The sequence below is a fragment of the Mesoplodon mirus genome (genome assembly GCF_964341445.2).
Source record: "Mesoplodon mirus genome assembly, chromosome: 11".
Taxonomy (NCBI): domain Eukaryota; kingdom Metazoa; phylum Chordata; class Mammalia; order Artiodactyla; family Ziphiidae; genus Mesoplodon; species Mesoplodon mirus.
This window is the reverse complement of record NC_138987.1, coordinates 2,895,072-2,922,312: the sequence shown is the minus strand read 5'-3', so window position 1 is coordinate 2,922,312 and position 27,241 is coordinate 2,895,072. Positions and strand designations below refer to the sequence as shown.

At 38.9% G+C, this 27,241-nt stretch overlaps 1 protein-coding gene across 1 annotated transcript in view; it reads left to right on the top strand.

Annotated features, from left to right (window-relative positions):
* Positions 1–398: 398 nt before the first annotated feature.
* Positions 399–27,241, top strand: part of KCNC2 (potassium voltage-gated channel subfamily C member 2) — a gene marked incomplete at its 3' end in the record, with an annotated part of 198,306 nt that continues 171,463 nt past the window's right edge. Inside the window, exons 1-2 of the mRNA XM_082635119.1 lie at positions 399–1,014; positions 1,484–2,183. Of these exons, the coding sequence (XP_082491245.1) occupies positions 1,503–2,183 (681 nt within the window). The 5' untranslated portion in view covers positions 399–1,014; positions 1,484–1,502. The remainder of the gene's footprint in view (positions 1,015–1,483; positions 2,184–27,241) is intronic.

Here is a 27,241-nt window from a genome sequence, read left to right as displayed (position 1 = left end):
TGCCGGCTCCCGGCGGGGTCGCGGAGCGTCGGCTGGACCCGCCCCGAGCTCCATGGTCCGCCCGGCCCCGCGCGATGGTGACTCTGGGCGCCGAGGTCGGCGCGGAGCGAGCCCACAGCAGCTCGCACAATGAGGGCGGGTGGCGCGGCGCGCGGCCGGCGGGGGCTGTCTCCGCGAGCCCAGCGCCACGGGAAGCGGCCCAGCCACCTGAACCCGAAAAACGCCAACAAGTAGTTTCTCGTTGGAGAAGGGCGGCTCGGCTGGGTGTCGGGACTCCGTCCGGCTGCCCCGAGCACCTCGTCCACTCGGACACCATAGCAGAACCACTTTTCTCTCGGTCTCGTTAAGGTACCTATAGAGGCGGGAGGGCAAGGGGCTGATTTGCCGGGAAGGGCGTGCCGACCCTGCAAGGCAGGCATCCCCGCTCCGTTCCGCAGTAGGACTGCAGAGGTGAAGCCCAGGCGAGAGGTGTCTGGGAGGTCGGAAACGGGGACACTGTCAGCCAGGACTCCCAGCTCGGGGATGCAGGGGGTGTGCCTCCAGCAGCTTTTCCCCGGGCCGCGCTCCTCCTAGAAAGCACCCCTCCGCCCGCAAGACGTTTGTTGTTCTTGGGAAAGGGGGATGGGGTGGGATGCACTGATCACTTCTGCTCCCCCAAATGGATCCTAGTCAGGCGTTTCCTTTCCCAAGTAATAATAATTTCAACAATAGCAGTAATGTGAAAAGGAAATTGGATCAGGAAATTGGGGAGAGGTCTCCTTGGTGAAAGGCACCAGCAGGGACTTTTTTTTGCTCTGACTTCCGCGTTCAGTCTATTTGCCTGGCCCGGGAAGCGGAGTAGAGGTCGCGCAAGGGGCGCTCCCCGCGAGCCAGGCAACAGCGGGCTGTCCAGAGTTCACCGAGAGGACGCGTTTAGTGGGGGCTCGCCGCCCAGTCTGGGGTCTCTCACCCAACACTGCCAAGTTGCCTGGGCAGAGAGAACTCCCTGCCTAAGGGAACAGCCTCCCGGAGAGGGTAGGAGGGAGAGGGTCTCGGAATATGAGGGAGGAAAGGGACGGGGCACGGGGCGAGGACGGGGGTGGGGAGAGGGGGAGGGGAGGACTTAGGAGGGAAAGGTAAGGGGTTTGGGGGAGGCGGGGGAGAGTTAGGGGCTGGGCACAGGTGAGACTCGAGAGAGCACAGAGGGCAGAGAGGGTGAAGGGGGCAGAGCAGAGGGAGAAAGGTGTGCGGGTGAAAGGCGTCGGGGAAGGTCAAGGAAGATTCTGCCTGCTATCTCCTCCGGTCTCTAGAAGCCTGGGAAAGGTACGGTGCTTGAGGCGGGGACAGCGCTGGGCGCCAAACTCATCCTGGGAGGGCCCTTTGCCCCTCGCCTTTCTGTCAACCCTGCATCTTGGGACTCTCGGGCTGCGAGTGGGGGTGGGAGTCACAGCGCGGCTCCGCCGGCCGAGATCTTTAACTTGGTGCTGTGTTCGCCTCCCCCCAGTCATGTCTAAGGCACAGAGATGGGCAAGATCGAGAACAACGAGCGGGTGATCCTCAATGTCGGGGGCACCCGGCACGAAACCTACCGCAGCACCCTCAAGACCCTGCCCGGGACGCGCCTGGCCCTTCTCGCCGCCTCCGAGCCCCAGGGCGACTGCCTGAAGGCGGCGGGCGACACGCTGCAGCCTTCGCCCCCTCCTCTCTCGCCGCCGCCGCGACCGCCCCTGCTGTCCCCCGGGCCGGGCGGCTGCTTCGAGGGCGGCGCGGGCAACTGCAGCGTCCGCGGCGGCGGCGACCACCCCCGGGGCAGCCGCGAGTTCTTCTTCGACCGGCACCCGGGCGTCTTCGCCTACGTGCTCAACTACTACCGCACCGGCAAGCTGCACTGCCCCGCCGACGTGTGCGGGCCGCTGTTCGAGGAGGAGCTGGCCTTCTGGGGCATCGACGAGACCGACGTGGAGCCCTGCTGCTGGATGACTTACCGGCAGCACCGCGACGCCGAGGAGGCGCTCGACATCTTCGAGGCCCCCGACCTCATCGGCGGCGACCCTGGCGACGACGAGGACCTGGCGGCCAAGAGGCTGGGCATCGAGGACGCCGCGGGCCTGGGGGGCCCCGACGGCAAGTCCGGCCGCTGGAGGAGGCTGCAGCCCCGCATGTGGGCCCTCTTTGAGGACCCCTACTCGTCCAGAGCCGCCAGGGTAAGGCCAGAGTCGCCCCCTTCCCTGCGGCGCCAACTTCTCCCAACTCCTTCCGCAACTTCCGGTTCTTTTCCGCCGAGGCCTCTGGGATGGGGGCAGGGGGCGAAGAGAGCAGGGTTCCCCAAGCAGGAGACGAGGGGCCCCTCCCGTGCAGGGTAAACTCAGGGACCCTGGCCCCGACCCTCCCTGCTCCCTCCCCCCGCCCCCCAGCACCCCCCTCCTCTCCTCCTCAGCTGCAACTGAGATTTACTTCAGCAGATGGGACCGAAAGGGCAAATGTCGGCTACTCTGGGCGAGTCTGTCTGGACCCTTGTTCTGAAACCGCTGTCGCACTTCCTGTTGAGTTTCTTTTTCTAACCCTTGTTCCAACGTTTTCTTTAGCTCGGATGGCCCTTCAGGCCGTCTGGTCATCACTATTGGACCTTTCCAGTGAGACCTGACACTGCTGCACACCTGACTCCCCCAGAGCAGTGGCTCCAATTAGGGATCTAATCTGAGGACAGTAGAGGAGAAGTGAAATATATGTCCGTGGTTGGGCCGGGAGAGGGTGTGCCAGGAGGTTCATTTTGTGAAAATCTGCCGAATGTTGTTTCCGCCTGTCTCCTTCCAAGAGAGAGCGGTGCTGGGTTTGCTTGTCCCCGTGAGTTGACGGGATAGCCCACCTGCACAGTGAATTTTGGAGTCTGATGCAATTCCCCTTGTGCTGTATTTGTGTTTTCTACAGGTTGAACGCCAATTTGTCACTTTGGTGATCCTGGTTTAGTGGGAGTCTCTAAATTAAAGACTGGGTAATTTAGATTGTAGGCAACTTTATTATACTCTATAGATTGTGATCCCATCCTCAATTTTTCTTTTCAGTTTTTAGCTTGAGTGACAGTTTAAATTTAGTCCTTGATACCCGCGATTAATTCTTCAAAATCCCAATGAAGAGATTATAAAAGTAACTAATAATGGTTTCTCTCGTTTTAAAGGAAAGAAAAGAAATATAAATAACCCCAAATTATGCAGTATGTGAATGGTTTTTAATTATATGTGAGAACGGGGTACTGTATTTAGTTAAATCTTTCTAACTGCGTGTGTCTGGTTTGCTTCTGACACCCAGAAAAGATTCCCCTTGGGCAGAATGGGAATTCTCCCAGCTTAACTTTGGCTCCATCCTCATTATTGTGTTCCCCTGAATGTCAGAAGTCTCTGCATCTGAGATGTTGTGCAGCTGATAACATGTCAGAAGATGTGCTTCTGATACCACTGTAGAAGTCTGAGGATATGTTTTGTTTTCAATTTGAAATAGAATATCAAAGAGACAATTTAAAGCATTGCTACTTTATGGGATCTGGTACTTAAATGCATACATAAATTCTAGTAAGTCCATGTTCTCATATTTGAATGTAGAATTACTAACTTCAACTCTGAAATCTTCCTTTTAAGACCATTCTATAAATTCAGCAAGAGTTGGCATTCAGGGGAAAAAAAGTGCATATTTATTTATTTAAGTTAAATCATAGACTCATGACCCTTACCTCTGTTGTTTTGGATTCCAGCTGAGTGCTACAGTGCTCCTTCCACTTGGCAGCTAACAAGATAATCTGCATTTGTTTTCAGACTCATCCTATAATTTTCTTATTTTATGTGGTATAAAAAAAGACAGGAAGTTTGATTATCTTTCCTCATAATAATAGAATACATTTTATTGTAGACCGGGTTGCACAGCAAAAACTTTAAGATGTTCAGTTTTTATTATTGCTATGGTAATTGATTCTATTGATTATTGGTCAATGGTTAGACCATTAAATTGAAAAGAGTTTTTAAAAAATCTTACTAAGATTTCATTGTAGTAATATTAAGTATTTGACCTGCATCCCTTTTAGGTGAGGAAAAGAACACAGATAGATTAGAGATTAATACAAGGTCAAAGAGCCATTAGAAGCAGAATCAGCTGAGAATCATAGACCTGGAAAATTCCTTTGAGGTCACCTCGTGAGGACCCTGTATTTTGTAGATGAGGAAAATGAAGACTGCAGATACTAAGTGAGGGCCAAGGTCATACAGCGAGTTATTAACAGAGCCAAAATTATGCTGGAGGTCTCATGACATCCCCCCCAGGCCCTTTCCACCACAACCACTGATTATAACTGACTGTCTGGCTTGTGAAATCTCTGCAGATAGTGTTGCTCTTGAGATTTAATGCAACATAGGACAGTCACTAGAATTCTAACTTTGAAAGGTCATCTATGACATATGTGTATGTATATATATATATATATATATATATATATATATATATATATATATTCCAGGTCTTTGGCTGTACCACCCAACATTAGAGTGCAAATATGGGATTCCAGTTTTCTTAAAATGAATGCTGTTTTAACTTTCCATTTTTATTGACCAGTTGATATGTAATGTTTTCCTTTTTGTTCAGATTGGCTAACATTTGTGGGATTTGTCTTCAAGAAAATCCCTTTTCAAATTATTAGGGGTTGCCTGAAGAATACTCAGAAGTAACCATTCTATTTAAATGTGATTTAATATTTTTATACGGACACTTTTAGTTCAGATGATTGACAGACAATGTTATCTGACTAATTTGATAAATAGAATTACATTGGGAGGTCACTGGATGAAATTATATTTTTCATGGACATGATTCTAGGAGACATAAAATCAGTTATCAAGTGGTTTGTTTCAGCCGTGGTCTTACTGCCACAAGTCTCATTCTTAATAGAAGTATTTAACTTTTATAAGCCCTCTTACTTTTCATTTTACATTAGTTCATCTTTTATTGATATACTTGAGATGAACAATTTTAACTGTCCAAATTCTATTCTCAATTTGTTATACCTGTTTCAACATTGTCCTTATCCTTTCCCAACATTGAGGAGATTGGCTCAGTTATATAATAGACATGTTTAATTTCTAACTTTTATGATCTAAAGTGGCAGACTGAAACAAGAGTGATAGGAACTGGATAATTAATTGAATTCTACAACATTGTATTTTTGCCTTTTGTTTTGGTTGGCATTTCCCCCTCCTCTATTACTTTTAATTTATGATGTAAATACCTATTTGAGAGGTCTAAATTGTTCAGGTTAACTTGGTAAATAAATTTATACTTTTCATTTATGAATTATATCCTTAAGAATAGTATTCCAAAATAGAAATTTATAAAAACTTAAATATAAGTTGTCATGGAAACCTGTTGTTCAGAAAATGAGATCAGGAAAGAAAAGGTGAGATTATTCCGTTGATGCCATTGAGTGATATTTACAAATGGTAAAAAGCAAGGAGGCATAGATGTTTTTGTAAAAGTGTTCTGCATTGTATATTTCCAATTTAATGTCTAAGTTTTAGAAGGAAATGAAGCTTGTATGCGCTTTCCTATGAAGGCATACAATAGTAAGTGAACAGGCACCAGGCAGAAATTCTTTAACAGAACTTCTAGATTTTTTAGAAGTTTGAAAAATAATATAAGTGCAAAATTTCCCAATATTACAGAGCTAAGAGTGGTTATATTAGATCTCCCTCTTCTTTTCACTTATTTTTGGGGGGAAGGAGGGAAAGTGGTTGAATTAAGTTCTGGTCTAGAGTGTGGCCCTTCCTTGGCAGCATGTATATCTTTGATTACCTGATAGACCTTTAAAAAAAATTTTTTTTTACTCTCAAAGAGAATTTTAGAAAAGAAAAACAAAACAAAACAAAAAAACTGCCATAGAACCATATTTAAGATGTTGGCTTTTTGGTGTGGGTCTGGATCACTTCGTATATGTTCTCCAGACCTTTATCCATATACCACTATATGCAGATAATCCTGAACTACACTTGGATTATGATAGTGAATCCACCATTTTTATAATCTTGAAAATATACTTTATTAGTATTTTAAATTGTTTTATTTCCACAGCATTACTAAAATATACTCCTTAAAACTGTTAAAATTTAAACTTAAATATCTAGAATTGGATTCAAAATTGCAAATATGTAATTTACATTTTATGGGCCATTTTTTCCTCTACCTCAAGGCACAAAACAAAACAGGAAAGAAATTATCTAAGTAGCTATTTGCTAGCTTTAAGTGTAAAGTTTAATTTAAAAAAATTATAATAAGGCAAAGACAATTTGAGTCATATATTAAGATTAAAGAAAGAAAATGTATTAATTCTTGTTTTGAGAACCTTGCTCCAGTTAAAAGAATTAATGGTCAAATATAGCTTGTTTATAAAATATTGTTCTTAATTATTAAAATTTTAGAGTGTTTATTTAATCAGTGAATACTGATTATGCAGTCACTGTACCAAAACTGTGTAAGCTACTGGGAATGCATGAGAAGATATAGTGCTTTGCCCTCAATAAGCTCACCACTCTATTTATAATAAGATATTTCCTAAACCATTATCTATTCAATTAAAAATGCAACAACATAACAACAAACAAAATTCCAGAAATATTATAGATGTTTTCCTCAAAAAATATCTCACATTGAAATATTGCCTAGATGTGCAGGAAAATATTCCATCTAGAAATGATGGTCTCAGGAACTCCCTGGTGGTCCACTGCTTAAGATGCCCATGCTTTCACTGCAGAGGGCCTGGGGTTCAATCCCTGGTTGGGGAACTAACATCCCACAAGCTGCAGGGCGTGGCCAAAAAAAAAAAAAAAAGAAATGATGGTCTTAAGGTATCGTTAGTCTTTATTTTATTATGTGAAAATGTTAGGCTTTTTCAATCTTGATTTTTCTGTTTTTCAAAGTGATTTATACACTGTCTTTCTGCAGCATTATTGAAGAATATGGTAAACGATGTACATATACCAAACAACTGAATTATTTGCAGTGTGGTCGAGTATCTTCATCCCTTCCATTTTAATTACAAGTTATGACCAACCACGTGACAATGCAAATCCAAACTTCAGGCCCCTAAAAAGAGTCTGGTGTAATAGTCTGGTGTGTTTGCATTTGCTGTATAAGCATCTAAGTGTCCTTTGTCCTTTTCCAGCCCACTAATTGTATAGTTCACAAGTTAATTTTATTCTTATATTCCGAGCATTGGATAAGATCAGAGAGTGCCTCATTCAACATATAATTTTAAAAAAAACAGGTAACGCTAATAGAATTGTATTTTCAATAGTGTATTTGATCACAAACTAGGTGATCTGATCCATTGCTGGGGCATTAGGCATGCCAAAGGTGAATAGCTGGACAGATTAGGTATGACTTTTTTCTGTTATATTTTCCCAAGAGCTCATCTGTAGAACTGAGTTGACAATACTAAATGAGAGTCAAGGAAATTTTTCTTCTCTGTCAAGAAGCTTATTTTCAAAGCAACTGAAAACAAGGAAATGTGTAAGTTTATAAAGAAATGCAGGTCAACCTTTCCCATTAGAAATATGTATCATTACTATTTATTTTTACTACTGCAAATAAAGTAAATGCAGTTTTCAGATCTCATATATTTTTCAAATTCTGAGTCATTTATCCTTTTTATTATGGCAACCTTTAAAGTATATCTAAATGAAATAGTAAATGACACTAAAGGACTGATAAAATATAAAAACAGATCTCCATAAGGAAATATAGAGTGGCAACATAATCTAAACAATAACCATCAATATATGATATAAACTTAATTCAATTCTTTTTGAAGTATGAAGGGCTTTTCTTTTGGAAGAGCAGTCAAGATTTTTTTTTAATGACAGGGTAGCATTGCTTTTTTGCTTTTCTCATAGGTTGAAGTGTGGTGATTAATTTTAATACTCTGTAGTCAATATTTTCTCAGAAAGTGACTAAAATGTGGATGTTGGGAGGAGAAGAGACTAGAAGTAGAGAATATATGGAAACAGCATTGGAAAAATGCCTGAGTTGGAGTCCATGAGACCTAGGCACTAACCTTGATTTCACAACTAGCTGTGTGACCTTAAAGAATTTACTTCATCTTCCTGAGTCTTGATATCCTTCAGCCTTATTCTGAAAGAAAAAAATGGGGATGACACACTGGACTAGATAAGTATCCAAACTTCTTTCCAGCTCTAAGATTTTGAGGTTTGGAGGAAAAATAAGGATAGTGATTGCTAAAAATCCCTTGGGTGGGGGGAACAGTATGTCTGCACTGGTTTTGATTGTACTCTAGGGACCATCACCCTAATAGGGTAAACTAGTATGGATTTCTTTTGTTTTTTGCATTTTAACTTTCTGCCCTTTTTTTTCCCCTACAGCTGTTGGGTAGCTGCTGCTCTGGTTACCATAGAAACAGGTTAGCTCCTAGCTTCTTGTTTCCATTGAAAACAGCTTTCTCTCAACCACATATTGATCTCAGGAAATCATTTTGCTGTGGCTCTGTCATGGAACCCATAAAGATGATCGGCTCTGTCATTTCCTAAGTCTAAGATTCAGTGCAGGTGTATACCCATCCACCCACAAGGATAACTGATTAGATAATCTCAGTTTCATTTCCATTTGAAAAGTGCCTTGTCAAAGACACCAGCGTTTTCCCCTTCCCGTATCTTATACAGAAGGGAAAGTCTTATTCACTTGAGGATTTACAGATATGCCTAACACATTGAAATGTTTACAAAATAGTGTCAAATTATTTAGTCCTAATCTCTTTCACAGCTCATTCTATCAGAGTAAGCATAGAGAATGGTATGCTGTCTAGCACACTTCATAAGCTTGTATTTTAATGTACTCATTAATGAAGACTATTTCAAGAGAAATATATGGATGTATTATATAGGGCACCAGATTTCTGTTTTGAGGAAAAATAGTTTTTCTATTTCAGTATATACATATTTACATAAAAAGATATATTCACTGTCATACTGTAGATACACACTCAGGGTTTGTATATGTTTATAAAATTTTTATATGGATAAATGAAGGAAGAGACTCATGGGAATATGGCTTAAAGTATTGATTGAGAATATTAATTTGTATGTGTGCATGTGTATATTTATATATATATATAATATATACTCTTTGAATGAGATTGGTATATAAAACAGACTTCTAGTGTGCATGAGACGTAGAATTGGAAGGAAACTGGTGATCACCTGACACAATTAGCTCAACTCACAGAAAAAGCAGCTGGCTTGTTCACAGCCTCGGCTGGTTAGTGACAGTAGCGGGGCTGGAACTTGGATCTTCTGAGTCCTGGCGCTCTTTGCATTCAATCTTGATTGTTTAGTCTCGGTTGGCTTTAATGTTAGGTGCACAGATTTTAGCTTTTGGGAAGCAGTAAGATGTTAGGAATAGTTGGGGTAGGGTCTGTCCTCTTCCATGTCCTATTGTTCAGCAATAGCAGGGAAATTGTCACTGTTTTAGATATTCTCTCTATTTCCAGATCCCCTCCAGACGAATCCTTCCATTGCTGCCTTCTCTACCGGTTCTATATCTTACTGTTCTACTACCTTTAAAGCCTCAAAACTAACCTGCCTGTGCACTTACCTCCTATTTTTTCCCTCTATCCTTGTGTGTGTGTGTCTTTTGTAATATGTTTTTCTACTTTTATTGGACTTATTGCCTTTGGAATTTTTAAATGCAACCCTAGTTCAACCTATTGGTGATGGCTAACGTGATTTATAGAACATTCCCTTCTCACATGTAATTAACCAGATCATGGTTGGCTTTACACAGGAATAACTGGTAAATTAGAGTGAAAGATACTTGGAGTGTTTTTTAAGATCTGAAAATGAGATTATATATTGTTTGAGGTCAGCAAATACAGGACAGAAAAACTTTCCCTTCAATCTTCTTTTAGTAGACAGTTAGCCAAAGGTGATGTTTCCTTCCCTGTGGTGGGATGTAAAGCAGCATTATAATTTTGAAAATGTTTGAAAGAATGCATTTTATAAGAATCAAAACAGAAGAAGTTTCTGGTAATATTGGGAAAAAAGTACTCCATAATTGCTATGGTTACTTGACTGACCTTTTCTTCTGAAAGCTCATAATGATAGAGACATCTTTGTAATCTGACATTTCCTCAGTGTTCATGTATTAAGAAAATCCTATGCAGACAACTCAGTGTCATCTTCATTTTCTGTTTGAATACTCTGGTGGGTTTGCTATCAGATCTTGGAGCTTTGCCACTCTTTATGTATCTGACAACGTTGCTGATATCTTTAAAAACTGGAGCAAAGGTCAAGATAGCCCTTCTTGGCAAGTGATCTGTGATTTAGTCTCAGCAATGGAAGGTGTTCTCCTTTGAGTTGTCTCCATGGAGAAAGTCCAAGTGACGAAAATATGCCACCTTTTGACCACAAACATTCTCTTATTTTACACCAATACTTTGTCCAGAATTTGAAAGTTATTCACTAAATGATAAAATGCAAAATTTTTTTTTATAAAATAAAGTGATCCTAGATAATATTGTCATGATATCCAAATAATATTGTTAATTCTAAACTTAAGACATGTTTATGAATTATGTTTAAGCAAAAACAATTTGGATGAATATAAAATTATTCATTGAGTAGTTTGTCAGATTGGGCTTAATGAAAGGGACAGAGATTATTCAGAGTTTCTGTAAATTTTGTATCTGTGTTTATAAATTATACAACAGAAGTTCAGGTATAGGGTTGCTTACTTTTCTGTTTATTGATTAAGGATAAAATGCCATTTGCTAAAAATGAATATTGTGTAATAACTGTATTGGAAACAATGGCAAAGTAATCACAGCAAGAGGAAGCTTCCTTACTATTGGGCTGGCCAAAAAGTTCATTCGGATTTTTCAGTAAGATGTTATGGAAAAACCCGAATGAATTTTTTGGCCAACCCAATCTATTAATTTGGATAAAATTGGTATTTAGGAAAACAGAACAATGCATCATTATAGTTTGATTTACTGTTTAAATTGTCCTGCTTCTCTCTTGGGGTGAACAGCAAGAGGGCAATTATGAAAATTATTAAAATACTCTTAATGAAACCCATCTTTCATATAAATTGAGTAGGAAATGGACAGAAGAGAGATTTAGCTGGCCCTTTTTTTGTGCAAACAGAATCTAAAGTAGCAAGTAGCCTTTTTTTTTTTTTTAGTTGGAACTTTATTATCAGGCCTGAGTGACCTATGAGGGCCATATTAAATGATTAGTGGGTGCATCAAGTTGAACAACCATCATATTTGTATCATGATGGAGAAACATTTGTGAGCTTATGCTTAATTCCTAGGTTCAAAATGGTGTTGACTGTGCTTTGATATTTGGAGTACAATGCTAGAGATACAAAATTCATGCAAATTAATGAAATCAAATATATTTTAATGTACTAATAGGCTGCAATGACATTCAAAATGGATTAGTCTTAATTCAGAAACAGGATTCTTCAGTTGTTTCACCTTCTCCTGAGAGTCCAGTGCTCAGTTTTTAGTTGTAACATGTGCATACTATCAGTTCTTTAGTTTTTTTTTAATTTAGTGATTGTTTTCAATACTTATTCATTTTTCTATTTATGTATTAATCATGGATTTAATTCATCTTAAATTTCTCTATATAGGTGATTTCCTGGTAACTTTCCTTTTGAGTACTTGACCTTGTGCTTCACTGCTAGGTTTCTTTGTCAACAACATTTTGTGTTTCCTCTACCTTGGTTTGCATCACTTGGTTGATGAAGTAGTGTGCTGTCACCAGGTATTAGTACATTTTTCTCAGCTAAACAAACTGGAAGCATCAAAGATGAAAGTTGTCAAATGCTTTTGAATCTCTCTGCTGACAGTTATTGAGCTTCAACTATTGGCCAAAACTAGGTTAGTGCTGGGAATGCAAGGGTTAAAATTTGGCATTTACCTTCAAGATGCTTGTATTCTCTTGGAAAAGAACAACTGTATGTCCATAGTTACAATATAATGCATTAACACTATAATAGAGATATTGGTATAGTGTGGACACACAGATTTGGGAGGGACCCACTCTCCTATACAGAGGAGATGAGATTTTAGTTAATGAGCAAGAGATAAAAGTTTTTTCCAGCAATCAAGGATTAGGTTAACAGAGTAGTGTGCAAACATGGAAGTTTGACAGAGAATACCATGCCATGTTATATGGGGTAATAAAAAGATCAGAAGGCAGGAGAACAGGCTTCAGAGGAAGAGAGGGCTTCTGGGCTTATAAATGAGATTTTCTAATGAGATGGATATTCAGTCCAGGGCAGGAATAAACACTGTTATCTCAGTTTATTCCAAAATAGTGGTTCTGAAACTTAGATAGGAATAATTTAAGATGATGACTAAAATTTTTACTTCCCAGGTCTCACTGCAGTAGGATTTGGATAGGATTCAGATCAGATGAACATCTTTGGGGTTGTAGTTGGCTACTGACCCAGTACATGACAGTACTGTGATGTGGCTGCTGCCAAAGCAAATACAATTTAACAATGAATTAAGATAATAATCATGCTTGGATCAGTAGCAAAGTGTGCTTTCTAGATCTGCAGCTCTTCAGGGTGTTAACAGATGTTGTCCCTCAAAAGAGTTCCATGGACAGATGAACTCGGAGACTAGTTTAAAACAAAGTTAACTAGGTTTTTATTTTTTATTTTTATTATTATTATTAATATCATTTTTACTACAGCTCTTTTTCAGGGCAAAGAGTTGAAGGACTAGCTGACAGTTGGTTTTGAGATGGGAGTGAATTAATGCGAAGTGAAGTCGTGTGAATTAAAACTCAGTTGGCTGAGTTCGAATCCTGACTGTTCCACTTGCTTGCTGTATAACTTTCACAAAGTTGCTTCTTTAAGCCTCCCTCTTTTCATCTGGACTGGGGAGATAATAATTGTATCTGATTCAAGGAATTGTTAAAAGGGTGGATTGAGCATAGTCATGTTCAGAAGCCAGCATAGTGCCTGGTTCTCTAAATTTTAGCTGTAATATTATTATCATCATCGTCATCATCATCACTATTCTTTACGACAAGCATTGCTTATTTTGGGAGATAGCGTGTTTGCAATAGCCCACCGTAAGGGAACTTTCTAGCATTTAGAATGTTCATAAAAAAAATAAGTTGTCTCTTCCTGAGATTTTTCATATGGGTCTTGGATTACTGTCCGGAAAATTGTAGGAGTAATTCTATCCCTAATGAATAAAGGGTGATTAATTAGAACAATATCTAACATGTATGTATTATATACCAGGCATTTTACGAGTGGCAAGGTAAAGGCATATTTCCTGCCTTTAAGGACTTATGGTGTCCTGGAAGAGAACAGAAGGGAAATGATAGTGCAATGTCAGGAGAGCTCCAGTAGAAGTTAACGTAGTCTTGCCAAGGTGGGAAAAAGACTTCCTGGAGGAATTATGCCTCTGTTGGTACCAGAAGATGAAGAGGAGGAAATAGCTAGACTTTTTAGAGAAAAGAGCTGAAACAAAGTCCTAAAAGGGAGAGAAGGCAAGGCCTGTGCAAGATACTGTAAATAATTCAGGACAGCTACAGCATTGCGTGAGGGATGCAGAGATACGGCAGGAGACAGAAGCTGAGGTTGGATCCAGAGGCTTAATAAGCTCTGTTGAGAAGGTCTGGTCTTCCTCTGGTGGTAGTGGGGCACTTCTGAAGGATTTTAAGCAGAGCAATGGCATGCGTATTTGTAATTGGGAATATTATTCTGAAACCTTTATACTTGAAGAGGGGATTGGGCTGGGGAAAATGAGTACAAGTTTCTCAGAAGAGCTACAGTTTAGCATGTTATTGCAGTAATCCAGGTAAGAGATACCCGTGATCTTAATTAAAACAGTGGCCAGAGGGATGAAGTAAACTGAACATAATTAAAGTGGAATTGTCTATTAATTACATGCAGTGAATGAGGCAGAGAGAGAAGTCAAGAATGTCTCCCTAGTTTCTGTTTGCACAGTGGAACAAGACAACCTTTATGACTTTTTTCTAATTCAAGGGTCAGTGGTTATATGATTTGAGAAATCAGCAGTTATTCTTTTATGGGATTTAACACTATAATATTTTGTATTATGTTTTGTGGTTTATCTTTTATACTTCAGTACCAATTACTCGATTATTAATAGCTATTTCATAGATTTTATAGTTGTGAAATTAGATGCAGAGCATGCCCCTTAAATTTTTTGATTGCCGTAATTCACCACCATAAAAAGGTGGTGAGGAGTAAGAAGTCCTCTGTACAAGAAACGTCAGCTTTTTTGGTTTAAATCCCAAGAAAATAATATTAATTTTTGCATAATTTCTATGAAATGGAACTGACTAGTTCAATATAGTAGCTCATGTAGACTCCAAAGCTAGAAGCTTAAAGTGAACTGGGGATTTAAAAAATACCAGTAAGATTCTGTGGCTTTAAAATACTCTTTGGAAAATTGCTTTAAATAAATATTTCCTTTAGGTAAAAGTCCAGGAAGGAGCAAAGGTAGTGAGGAAGAAAAACAGAAATGAAAACAGACACCAAAGGAGTTAAACTGGGAAGAAGATGGTGTGTTCAGATCCAAGGCAGAGTAATTCCTTCTAAAGCATTAATGTACCATGCTATTTTCTTGCTTACAACCTTGTTATCCCTTTCCGCTGGCTACATATTAAACTATATTTTCCTTAGTCTGGCTCTCCAGAATCTGCCCATCAGCCATAAATGTAACAATAACCCTCACAGCTCTGCCAGTCGGGCTGCATGCTTTGCCACTCCTGAATACGGGGTGCATTCGCATTGTTGCACATCTGTGCACAGTTCTCACAGCCTAGAATACTTGCTCCTCCTCACGTTAACAGGTTGATTCAATCTTCTTTCAATAGCCTGTATTATTATCAAGTCTTACTTGACACCTTCTAAACTCTCTCAAACGTAGTTCATTTCTTCCCCTGAGTTTCTATATCACTTTGTAGATACAGTATTACAGCATTTAACTGGCTGTATTAGTTTCTCTGAGTTGTTGTAGCAAACTACCACAAACTTGATGTCTTGAAACAACAGAACTTTATTCTCTTATAGTTCTGGAGGCTAGAAGTCTGAAATCCAGGTCTCAGCAGGATTGGTTTCTTTTGAAGGTTTTGAGGGAAAAATCCGCTCCATGGCTCTCTCCTAGCTTCTGGTGGTTCCTGGCAATCTTTGGTGTTCCTCAGTTTGTAGACACGTCACTCCAATCTCTGCCACCCTTTTCACAAGCTGATCCTCCCTGTGTGTCTCTCTCAGTTTTCTCTTCTTATAAAGACACCAATTTTTGGATTATAGCCCATAATAACCCAGTATGACCGCATCTTAATTTAACTAATTACAATACCTCTGCAAAGATGCTATTTCAAAATAAGGACATTCTGAGGTTTGGGGTTAACATGCATGTGGGTAGATACCATTTAACCCAGTACACTGACTTTTCCATTTGGGCAACATTTTTGTGGTATCCAATAAGTCATTTATTTTCTGACTTCTCCTTTTCGATTTTAGTATGTTCTCATTTAATGGATACAGTGTATTCAGGAATCTCTGTGAAGATGCCAGTTAGATAATTTTTAAAGTGCTGTCTCATTTCTGGTATTAACTCTGGTCCCTCTATGGGTATTTTTTTTTCTATTCTTTCACCTTTGTTCTTTTTTATAGTATTTATTTTCTTGAAATATCTTTTCCTTTGAAAGAGAGGTGGGGGTGATTATAGTGTTATGTGGGTAGATAGGCAGGGTCATGCAGAAACAAAGAATTCCCTTCAGAGTGTGTAGGGAGGAGCAGGTGGGCAAGCTTGGGACCCTCTCAAGGTCTAAGAAAGGAAGCTGTATTTGGGGAAAGAAATTTAGTGAATTTCAGTTAATGCAGGGTGACCTTTCTCTTTTCTTTTTCCCCATGCTCTTTGAGGAAATCTGAGGTACTAAGAAGTTTACTTTACTTTTCTCGATCATACCAACACACCTAATAGAAACTGTCTTCTCTACTGTTGAATCTCTACATAATTTAGAGAGCTGTTCTTGCTGGCTATATCCTGAGGGAAAATTCTGCAGCCAGCCACTAAAGTAATTCAGGAACTTCCAAGGAGTTGTCCCACAGCCAGCTCCTTGTCTTAGGTCCTGTTGCCTCTGAGTTTGAGGTTCCTCTGGCTTCTGGATCTCTTTGGGAAGAATTGGACCAACTCCCAGAAAAGCTTTCTCTTGCACCTGTATTGAATTCCATTCTCCCTCTCCCCTGAATCTGCATCTCGATTCGTTCAATTCTGTTTGCTTTATATCTTAATATTTCTGGGTCAGTGATAGCAATGTTTCCTGTTTTCTATCCCTGTGATATTTTTTCATCATTTTTAATGCGACTTGGCCAAGGAGATGAGGTATACTATCTTCCACTAGAATTTGATTGTATGTATATAGACTTCTTGCCCATACTAGTTATGAACTTCTGCGTAGGGGCACCATTCCATTCTTGTTGTTGTGTCTGGTAGTTTTCTCAATGGGTTTTTATTACCATATGAACAATTCCATTAGTTCTCGTGTCTACAAGGATGTATTCCTCTATGATTCTTCCCTACAAATTCATTGTTTCTTCTTACCTTCTTTGGGCCCACCTTCTTTATCTACTTTTTGTCTATTTTGGTCCCCAAATATATAATCCTAGTGAAGAAATTCAAAGCCGACCTGGTGTGTGACTTTATCATTGCTATAAGAAGCTTGTTAGACTAACATTAATACAAAATCCTAGAAAATTATCACTTGGAGAACAGTGACACTTTAATTTATCATCTGCCCACTGAAAATACATTTGTAAGAACATGAACTTTGATGGTTAAACAGATGTTTGTGGTACTTAAAGTTCCCCAATAAAGTAACAGCATCAAGCTGAAATAATGTTTACATATTAGTGTGCTTTAATTTTTTACACAGAGACATTGCCAATGGGACCAAATGCTTAGTCCTTATTTTATAGAGAAACATCTGACTGACGATAATAGATGGCACTGATTGTCCTGTTTATTACATGGAAAAGGGGCCTTCAGTGAAGTGTGCTGTGTTCTAAGAAAAGATGCTGAAGAATGGCCGTTGTAGCAGCAAGAAACTTAGACAAGGAGAACAGAAAAAAAAAAGATTCTTATTCATCACAGTATTGTTATCTCATTTCATTTAATATAATGGAAATATCCAAAGGTGACTTTTTCCTCATGCTACCTAGAATACAGTTTATCAAACAAACCAGTGCAGTAATGAAGACCATTACATCTAAAACCTAATTATGCTCAGATATTCTCTCTAAATTGTGGCAAATATGAAGACTGAGAAAGACATTTAAAGAAACATATATACATTATAGTGGTCATGCAAATAGAAGGAATTGGAAAAGCCTTCATTTATACAAATGTATTGTATATATTATAGAGATCAAGTAAAACTGTATTGTTTTTAGGAAAAACCATTGTGAGATAGTAGATAAAATAAAAATTATAAAATAAATCATAGTATTCAAAGCAGAATAATTTTAGGACAAATTTATGTTTTTAAGATAAGGGATCATTGTAGTTTGTTTGTTTATTTATTTATTTATTTTTTGCGGTACACGGGCCTCTCACTGTTGTGGCCTCTCCCGTTGCGGAGCACAGGCTCCGGACGCGCAGGCTCAGCGGCCATGGCTCACGGGCCCAGCCGCTTAGTGGCACGTGGGATCTTCCTGGACCGGGGCATGAACCCGTGTCCCCTGCATCGGCAGGTGGACTCCTAACCACTGCACCACCAGGGAAGCCCTATTTTTAAAATAAAAAAATAGTCTTAAATCATAAAAGTAAATGTTCCTATTATGGACAATTAAGGGAATATATAATATACGAAAAAAGAAAATAGCCCTTTTGTCCCCCAAAGGCTATTAGAAATTTAGTATAATTATTTTATTTTTATTTCCTCTGAGATAATTGTAGCTATAGTTGTATAGAGAGGTTTTTTATCCAATATTTACTCTTTGTAATTAGGAACACAGTACTTTCCGATTTTATTCAAATCTGGTTTTACATCTCAAAAAAGAATTTTATCGTTTACTTCATATATGTCCTATGTGTTTACTTCAAGTATTATACTATATATTTTATGTTTAGTTGGTATTGTGAATGGGATCTCACTCTCCATTACATTTTAACTAGTTATTGATGGCATATGAGTAAGAACTACTTTCAGTATATTAATCATATGTATAGTTATCTTACTGAATCCTTATTGATAGAAATAGCATTTCAGTTTATCATTTTAGGTTTTGTGGATATGCCATATATGTAAACAATAGTTCATTTTATAATTAATACATCTTTTATTTTTTATTTTTATTATATGTACATAATTGGTAACTATATTTATGGTCATAATTTTCAGATATATTTGTACCTGTTTAAAAAATTACCACTATTACTTTCTGTCATTATTTCTCATTTTTGAGTCAATTTGGAAACACTTCTTTGTGATATGCTATATATTTTAAATTTTATTTTTTAGGAATGAGTTGAGTATGATATTTTTTTGTGGGTATTCATAGATCTGAGGATATCTTTCTGTTGCATTGACCTATGAAAATTATCTCGGCTACGTTTAGAATATTTGGATACACAATTTTGATTACTAAAATCTGCGGTTTCTGTCTCATATTTAGAAATAATGAAAGTAGAAGAAAAAAGAGAATAGGGAAATTCCCTGTGCTATAAGCACAGGCAGGAGCACTAAACAAATCTTGGCCCCAAGAAGCACATCTCTTGCTGCAAGTTCCACTTCTACTTCCACCTTTAGTCTCCAGTTTTCTTGGTATTCTGCAGCCAAGATTCAGAATTGTCCTGAATTTCCTCCTAATCCATTTATGTTCTAGCATAACCTCTCTTAAGAGGCAGCATATTGTGATGGCTAAGAGTAGAGATCTTGGCATCAGACAGAGCTGGATTTGGATATGGCCCTATGACATATTAGTTGCATGACCTTGGATGATATAATTAACTTCTTTAAGATTTTGTCTCATTATTTGTAAAAGAACCTCCTCATAATATGGGTATTATGAGGATTAAATGATATGAGAACTAAATGAGATAATGCATTTAATGTGTGTAGCAGAATGCCTAACATAAAGTAAGCCTTCTGTAAATGGTAACTATTATATGAAGCTTGAGAGCAGGCTGATGTGCAAAATCTTTAGTCTAATAATTTAAATTTCAAATTTAACTTTCAAATGCTTGTTGTATCCCTAGATCTGGGGACAGGAGAGCCTCTTTTCATTGGATCATAGGTAGAAAATCCAGGAGGCTGTGGGAGAGTTTCCAAGATTATTTGCATTTTTGTCAATAGTTTGTGGAGCACAGCTGACAACTTTCTATCATTGCCTTGACTATAATTCCACTAAGTTTAGACCCTGTGTTGAAATGATGTAAGATAATATTCCTGATACCATTGCTTACTTCTCTGAAAGACATGAAGGGAGTAAAGATCATGAAGCACAGGGGAGACTGAAATCACTTTTAAAAATTTATTTATTTATTTATTTATGGCTATGCTGGCTCTTCGTTTCTGTGCGAGGGCTTTCTCTAGTTGTGGCAAATGGGGGCCACTCCTCATCGCGGTGTGCGGGCCTCTCACTATGGGCCTCTCTTGTTTCGGAGCACAGGCTCCAGACGCGCAGGCTCAGTAGTTGTGGCTCACGGGGGCTAGTTGCTCCGCGGCATGTGGGATGTTCCCAGACCCGGGCTCGAACCCGTGTCCCCTGCATTGGCAGGCAGATTCTCAACCACTGCGCCACCAGGGAAGCCCTGAAATTACTTTTGTTAAGTGAATTACTGATGCCTAGGACAGACTGGTACACAGAAGGTCCTCAAGGAAGTGTTTCCTGACAGACTGGCCACTGATTATTTCGTAAGTGGTGAGGTATACTTCCCAGCCTGCAGTGCTCCAAAGACTTCTACTGCTTCACCTGCAAATGTATCTCTGAGGGGAGCAACTAGAAACCTTTCTTCCCTCAGCTCTGTGGCTCCCTGGGATGGTTGTCAGACAAGAAGGAACAGGAAGACTCTTGAGCATTGTTATACTGCTGGTATTGGAGAACATCGCCACACTGGCAACTCGCTCCACTTCTGAACTATCAAAAGAGTAACGACTAAGTAACTAATATTGTTACAGAAGTAGAATTCTCCCCTTTTATTAAGTAGTTCCCATTCCTTGAAAGATTATTGGTCGACTGATTTGCCAAGAATCAGTCGACCAATAATCTTGACCTTCCTAGTCAGAGGTAAGGCCTGCATGAACTGTAACTTTTAAGCTCAAGGGAGGTTTCATGTTTCTCTAATCCTGGCCAGTCTTCACTTCCCCCAACCCCCATTTCAAGAGTTTGAGCACAGGATGCTATGAACATTGATTCTTAACTATTCTCATCTGTAGATATTTTAATTAAGTATAAACTCTTCCTGGATCCTGGCATGTTGTGAGTTTTTGTCCTTCATTTTCTGGGCTATTGTAATGTATTATATGTTTTTATGCCTGTAGGGTTGTCAGATAAAATATTCAATACAACACCTAGTTAACTTTGAAAAATAAGTGCTTTTAGTATAAATGTGTGTACCACATTGTGGGTCATACTTCTAGTAAAAACATTTTGTTTCTTATCTGACATTCAAAGTTAATCAGGTAACCTATATTATTATTTGCTAAATCTGGCAATGCTACATTGCATTTTAAAGAGAATTCAGAAAAAAAATTTCATGCTTGCATTTTGCAGTGTTTCTCACTGTTTTAGCTTTAATTCCAAACACAAATTTTCCAACTGAATGTATTCATAGTACTGTACATTGTCTACTGTAGCTCTAACACTAATTTTTGAAGCAGTTGGTGTTCAAATAGAGACAGATAACTTCTCCAGCTGTCCAGTGACACCACTGCCAAAACAACAGCAAAGATAGTTGGGTCCTTGCCAGAGGTGATTTCTATGGTCCCAGAGGTGGAGAAAGGGTAAAATTTAATACCATTTTCATTCAAATGTTATTGGATCAACATATCCCTGTATTTTTTTCTCTTCTTGTTGGTTTTTATACAACTTCTGCTTGCATGTTAATAGTCTCTTCCTAGTATATTTTACCCAAAAAAGGTATGATGATTGCAAAAAAGAGGACTTTTAATTATTATGAAATAATTGCTCATAAAGGCTATGTTATTTGAGGAAAACTCAGTAACTGCCAATGAGCTATATAGAGATGCATCTTATTTCAGGTGTGTTTTAAAATATATGGGTATATGCATTCTTAACTTCTGGAAATTTGATTTCTCATAATTTTATTTTATAGTCCTTAGGTTATTATATTTATGTTATTAGTTGTGCTATTTTCAGGCAGGCAATAGTCCGTGGGCAATTAAACTTAAATTAAGCAGTCTGTTCCATGATGTACTTGAGACAAAGTTGCATCTTGCCTCTGCCTTCAGTTTGGTTCCACAGTCATTCCCTTTGGCCTTCACCGTGTCTCTTCTGCAAATAACTCCCCTTGCAAGCAGAGCCAGCATGCCCCACTGTGAGTTCCGCATGGTTCAGTAAGTGAGGAATAGGCAGGTGAAAGAATACAGCCAAGAAAATAAGGACAAAGAAAGAGGTTGGAACAAAAGAGCATACGCTATAACTGTAATTCAGTAAGACTGATTTTTCTGGTGTTTGGTAACTTGTCTCTTGAAGTTGGTTCCAACAGAGGACTTCTAAAAATGCTTTCAACATTGGCAATGTCATACTAAGGGCATAATCTCCCCAAGAGGAAGTGTGTTCTTCAGTACACAAGTCCTTTGAGATGCTGCATCATAAAAAACAAATTCTGCTTGAGAAATGAGTCACACTGTATCTCCACCTGTCGATTCACAGTGCACATTGTGCATTAAGCCTCTGAGAAATCTCATTTAAAACAAAAAGGAAAATTGCCCATCTTCCAATTTCCTTCCCCAAAACACATAGTTTCAAGGAGTATCTTTCTTTTTTTTTTATTAGTCTCTGCTTTACAACAAAGTGAATCAGTCATACATATACATCTGTTCCCACATCCCCTCCCTCCTGCGTCTCCCTCCCTCCCACCCTCTCCATCCCACCCCTCCAGGCAGCCACAAAGCACCGAGCTGATCCCCCCCCGCGCCACGTGGCCACCCCCCACCAACCATCCACCCCACGCCTGGCAGTGTATACACGTCCCGGCAGTGTATACACGTGAGTATCTTTCATAAATACTGTCCTTTGGGCACTTTTTAAAAGGAGATGATATCATTGCTTATCTGAGTTTTGATTTGTGTGTTTTTAAAGCCATTGCTGTGGAGTCACATATTGCAGGAAAGGTGTTAACATGGCTAATGAAAGGAAAATGACACCTGTGGTTCAGGTATCTAAGTTAAAATTTTACGAAATGAGGTTTCGGTTCAACTCTGTGTGCCTTTGAGTTTGGCCACCATTCAAGATAACATTTGAGGGGTTTGATCACGTGATTCCATAACAGAATAAGGAATCAAGAGCTAAAAAATAAAAGAAAGTAACATGAAAAGAATGTCTTCACGCTTACACAGCAGACCTTTCAAGCATAGAAAAGACTGGTGAAATGCTGTCAACTTTGTAAATAACCAAGATTGTTTCTCAATCTAGTAATCTTACTTTTAGGATGAATTATAAGAAAGTGTATTCAATATGAAGAAACTAATCTTTGCACAAAAATATTTCTTGAATAATTATTTTATAATAGTGAAAAATTTGAAATAACTTTAATTTCCATCAAAGGGAGATAAAAGATATATGTAAATTATGACAATCCACATGATGAAATATTACTGTACTGTGAAAAATAATATGTATGAAAAAATCTTAGTAATATGGAAAAATATTTATCAAATATTCTCATAGCAGGTTTAAATTTTACTTATTTCATATATTATTAGCAACTTAAATATACGGTAAAAAAATTCTGAGAATTAGTAAAAAGTTATTTATATAACTGAACTATAGAGATTTGAGATCATTTACTTTTTCATCCTAAAAGGATTACATATTTCTAAGTTTTGTACAGTGGTCATTTGTTAACTTTATAAAAAATATGAACATACCAGTTTTAAAGAGCACATTTCTAAGGTATAGCAGTGTGCAAAAATAAAGCTCTTAGCACTGAAGATGTAGCAGGTCGGGAATTCTGTAAATCTTTCTGCTTTAAAGGAATAGGTAAAATTATCAAAAATCTCACCTCTAATGTCTAAACTCTAATGCACACCACAGAGAGAAATTATCAGTGAGAAACATTGTGTCCAATTTGATTTTTATTTATTCGTTGATTAGATATTTATTGAGCTTTATGCCTCCTAAGTGCTATGGGTGCTGGAGATTATCTCTAGCCTGAAGAATCATACAGTCTAACTGGAATGTGGAGGTACAGCAGACAGGTAAACAAATTACACAGTTTGGTAAATTCATGAGAGAGATACACAGAATGTCTTAAGAACCCATAGGATGAGCATCTAACCCAGACCTGGAAATCAGGAGAGATTTCCTTGAGAAGGCAACACCTGAGCTGAGTCAAATGACAGGTTCAAAGTAGGCAGAAGAGTAAGAAGCAATATGTTCTTCATAGAGGGGGCAACACTGGGAATGCCTCGAGTTTGAGTGCCCCATAAGGCAATCATTTTGGCTTGAGTAGAGTACAGACACACAGAGGAATGGTGAGGGAGAGCCCTGTGTTTTCCCTTAAAATGCACTAGATGGTTCTAGAACTCCAAGAATCATTCTCAAAGAAGCCTAAAGAAAATTTCCAATAGTCTAGGATTTGTAGGCTGTTTTGTACTGTGACTCCACTGTTATACCTCTATTTTCTTTATTGGCATTACAATGAAATTGAAATTAATAACTAAAGTAACATTTATAGACTATGATAGTACATTTATTTAGTAGATAGAAGATTTTATAGCATTCTGTTTTCAGAAATACATACAAATTGAATAAGTATGCACACTAATAAATCACATAAACTTAGTAACGTGTTACCTACCATTGCACCACAGTCCAAAGAGGTCTTTCATAATTCTGTCCTCTATTATCTGGTTAAATACAGCATCTTTTATAGTATTCCTATAAAGGGTTACACATCAAGTCTTTTTCATAACTCTTTTGTTTTTTTGCCGTATGCGGGCCTCTCACCGCTGTGGCCTCTCCCGTTGCGGAACACAGGCTCTGGATGCGCAGGCTCAGCGGCCATGGCTCACGGGTCCAGCCGCTCCGCAGCATGTGGGATCCTCCTGGACCGGGGCACGAACCCGTGTGCCCCACATCGGCAGGCGGACTCTCAACCACTGCGCCACCAGGGAAGCCCTGTAACTCTTGATTATTCTATTTCTTCCATGAGAATTCGACAGATCTTGTATCATTTCAGATGTAGAATTTGCTCTTAACGCTCCAGATATGTTCCCTATATCATTCTAGCTCTATACCACTGTCCTTTCAGAGATAGCCTGCATTCATGTATCCATTAATGGATATTTACATACTAAAAATTTCCCATGAGAATATCAGCCCTGATTCTGAATAGTGAGGATTGGACACGTAACCACCACGAGTATTTAAACTCTGTTTTGTCTCTGGATTCACAGATCATTTCGCAGGCAGGCACTGAGATATGTGTGTCTCTTTAATCAATGCGTCTTACAGGACAAGATGAATATTTTGAATATAATCTTTCTTAGGTGCTGTGAGATAATTAAAAGAGATCGCTGTGAGATAATTAAAAGAGATCACTGTGCCTGGTGACTCCTACCTACATTTCCTTAATTCAGGAAAAAAATGCTGTGTGGCAGCACATTCTATCAGGCAATGTAAGAGAGTAAAAAGAAGTGCCTGACCAGGTGGTAGACAGCCAATCCATATTTCCTCAGAGAATAACTCAGTAAATATTGCCTCCTTTTCTCATAAAAAAAAAAAAAAAAAAAAAAGAAGTGCCTGGCAGAATTAGACCTGGGTTTACGTATCCGCTCTGTCAATTAAATTATTGATTTCCAGGGAGTTACCTCACTTCCCTTGCTGAAAGGGGAGATGTAGTAAGGGTTAAGTGAGAAAAACATATAAATTGACTTCACATGGAAGGTACTTATCTAATGGTTGATATTATTGTTAGTGATTAAATCCAGTGCTATTAACCCAGGTTTCCTTAGCCTAGCCGATCGACATCTGTGGAGACTCAACTAGATGATGAAGTTGGGACTACTGAGTATCTGCTCTTGAACGGTGCAAAAAATGTTCAGCTCCTACAAAGGGATGTATGATTATTAAAATTATTCATTTTGTGTTTCTACAAAATGGAAGACTGTGTCATTAATGGGGCTACACAAGTCCTTATAGAATTAACATTTAGAAAACATGAACCAATTATTACAAGCAAATATGATGTGTTATAACAGGGTGTATACAGGGAACATATAGAAAGTGGATTTAATCAAGCCAAGGTAATCAGAGAAAACCTACAGGAATTAAACTTTATAGATTTTTTTAAAACATCTTTATTGGAATATAATTGTTCTACAGCGGTGTGTTAGTTTCTGCTTTATAACAAAGTGAAACAGCTATACGTATGTCCCCATATCTCCTCCCTCTTGAGTCTCCCTCCCACCCTCCCTATCCCACCCCTCTAGGTGGTCACAAAGCACTGAGCTGATCTCCCTGTGCTATGTGGCTGCTTCCCACTAGCTATCTATTTTACATTTGGTAGTGTATATATGTCCATGCCACTCTCTCACTTCGTCCCAGCTTACCCTTCCCCCTCCCCGTGTCCTCTCTATTAGGTCTGTGTCTTTATTCCTGTCTTATCCCTAGGTTCTTCATGACCTTTTTTTCTTTTCTTTTCTTTTTTAGATTCCATATATATGTGTTAGTGTACGGTATTTGTTTTTCTCTTTCTGACTTACTTCACTCTGTATGACAGACTCTAGGTCCATCCTTTGAAGGAAGAGTGTGGATTAGGAGAAGTGGGTGTGAAGGAAATGTGTATGAGCTATGAGAGGGAGGGTATCAGGGGGACGAGGGGGTGAGTGCGATACTCTTGAGGAAGAGAATGGAGCTGAGCAAGGCTGGAGCTCTGAGAATCTGAGGGGGAGAGTGGGTGGCGAGATTGCAAAGGCAGATGGAGATAGTGGAGAGCCTGGTAAGCCACTTAAGTGTGGATAAAAGGACAAGGGCAAGAATGGAAGAACAACCAGTGAAGGAGGAATTACACAAATCGAGGCAAGATTCTTCTGTTTGAGCATCTTAATGTACTTCCCCTTCATGGCTAATTGTGTCAGTGTTTGCCTATAGACGTGTACACAGTGAATAGCAAACGTGAACTACAAGTTTCTTAAAAACAAAGCAACTTTTTATTGGACAATCTGGACTTTACTTATATTTTTTTAACTGGGAAAAATAGTAGCAGCTTCACTTTTTTTTTGATCAACAAAATATTTTAAGACAAGAATATTATTCAGTTTACTTTCACATTCCAGGTTAAAATAGATTTCTGTTACTAAAGTTGTGGGACCATCTCAAGGGGAGCTGACATTTCATATTCTTACATCTCTTTATGGTGAGAAGAAAAAGATATCATTCAGTTGGACTTGAAAAGAAGCATAATGATTATGCTGAAATTCCTAACGTGTAGATAATATTTCAAAGACACATTAAAGCCTTACAGAAATTTCAGATGTAGTTTGCTTTTATCTCTAGGATCTTGTCATTTCCTGGTCTTTCCAGTCACTGGTTATTTTATTCCTGAGTATGACTGATAATTTTGGGCACAGTGGTTTTTGTATTTTTTTACTTTTTTTACTTTTTGGATTGGACACTGAAAAGAAAGTTTAAATATTTTTATTATGGTGGATATCTGCTATAATAGACTACAATTTGTTTCAGAAATGATCATGGTTACAGAAGCTCCTACTTGCTTAGCACAAAGGATTTGTCAAATCCAGGTTTGAGATATATGTATTAGTAGTCTGTTTATGGGGAATATTTGAGCTAAGGTCACCAAAATCTCTGCATTATGTTACTTTATTACAAAACTTGTAAGAAAACTTCTAGTAGTGGAGTCACTCCTTTCAATTAATGCACTGTGATTTTGGAATGTCTCTGTTAACATATAAATATGTTTCCTGAGAGGGGTAACATTGTTGGGTTCTTTTTAGCCACAAAC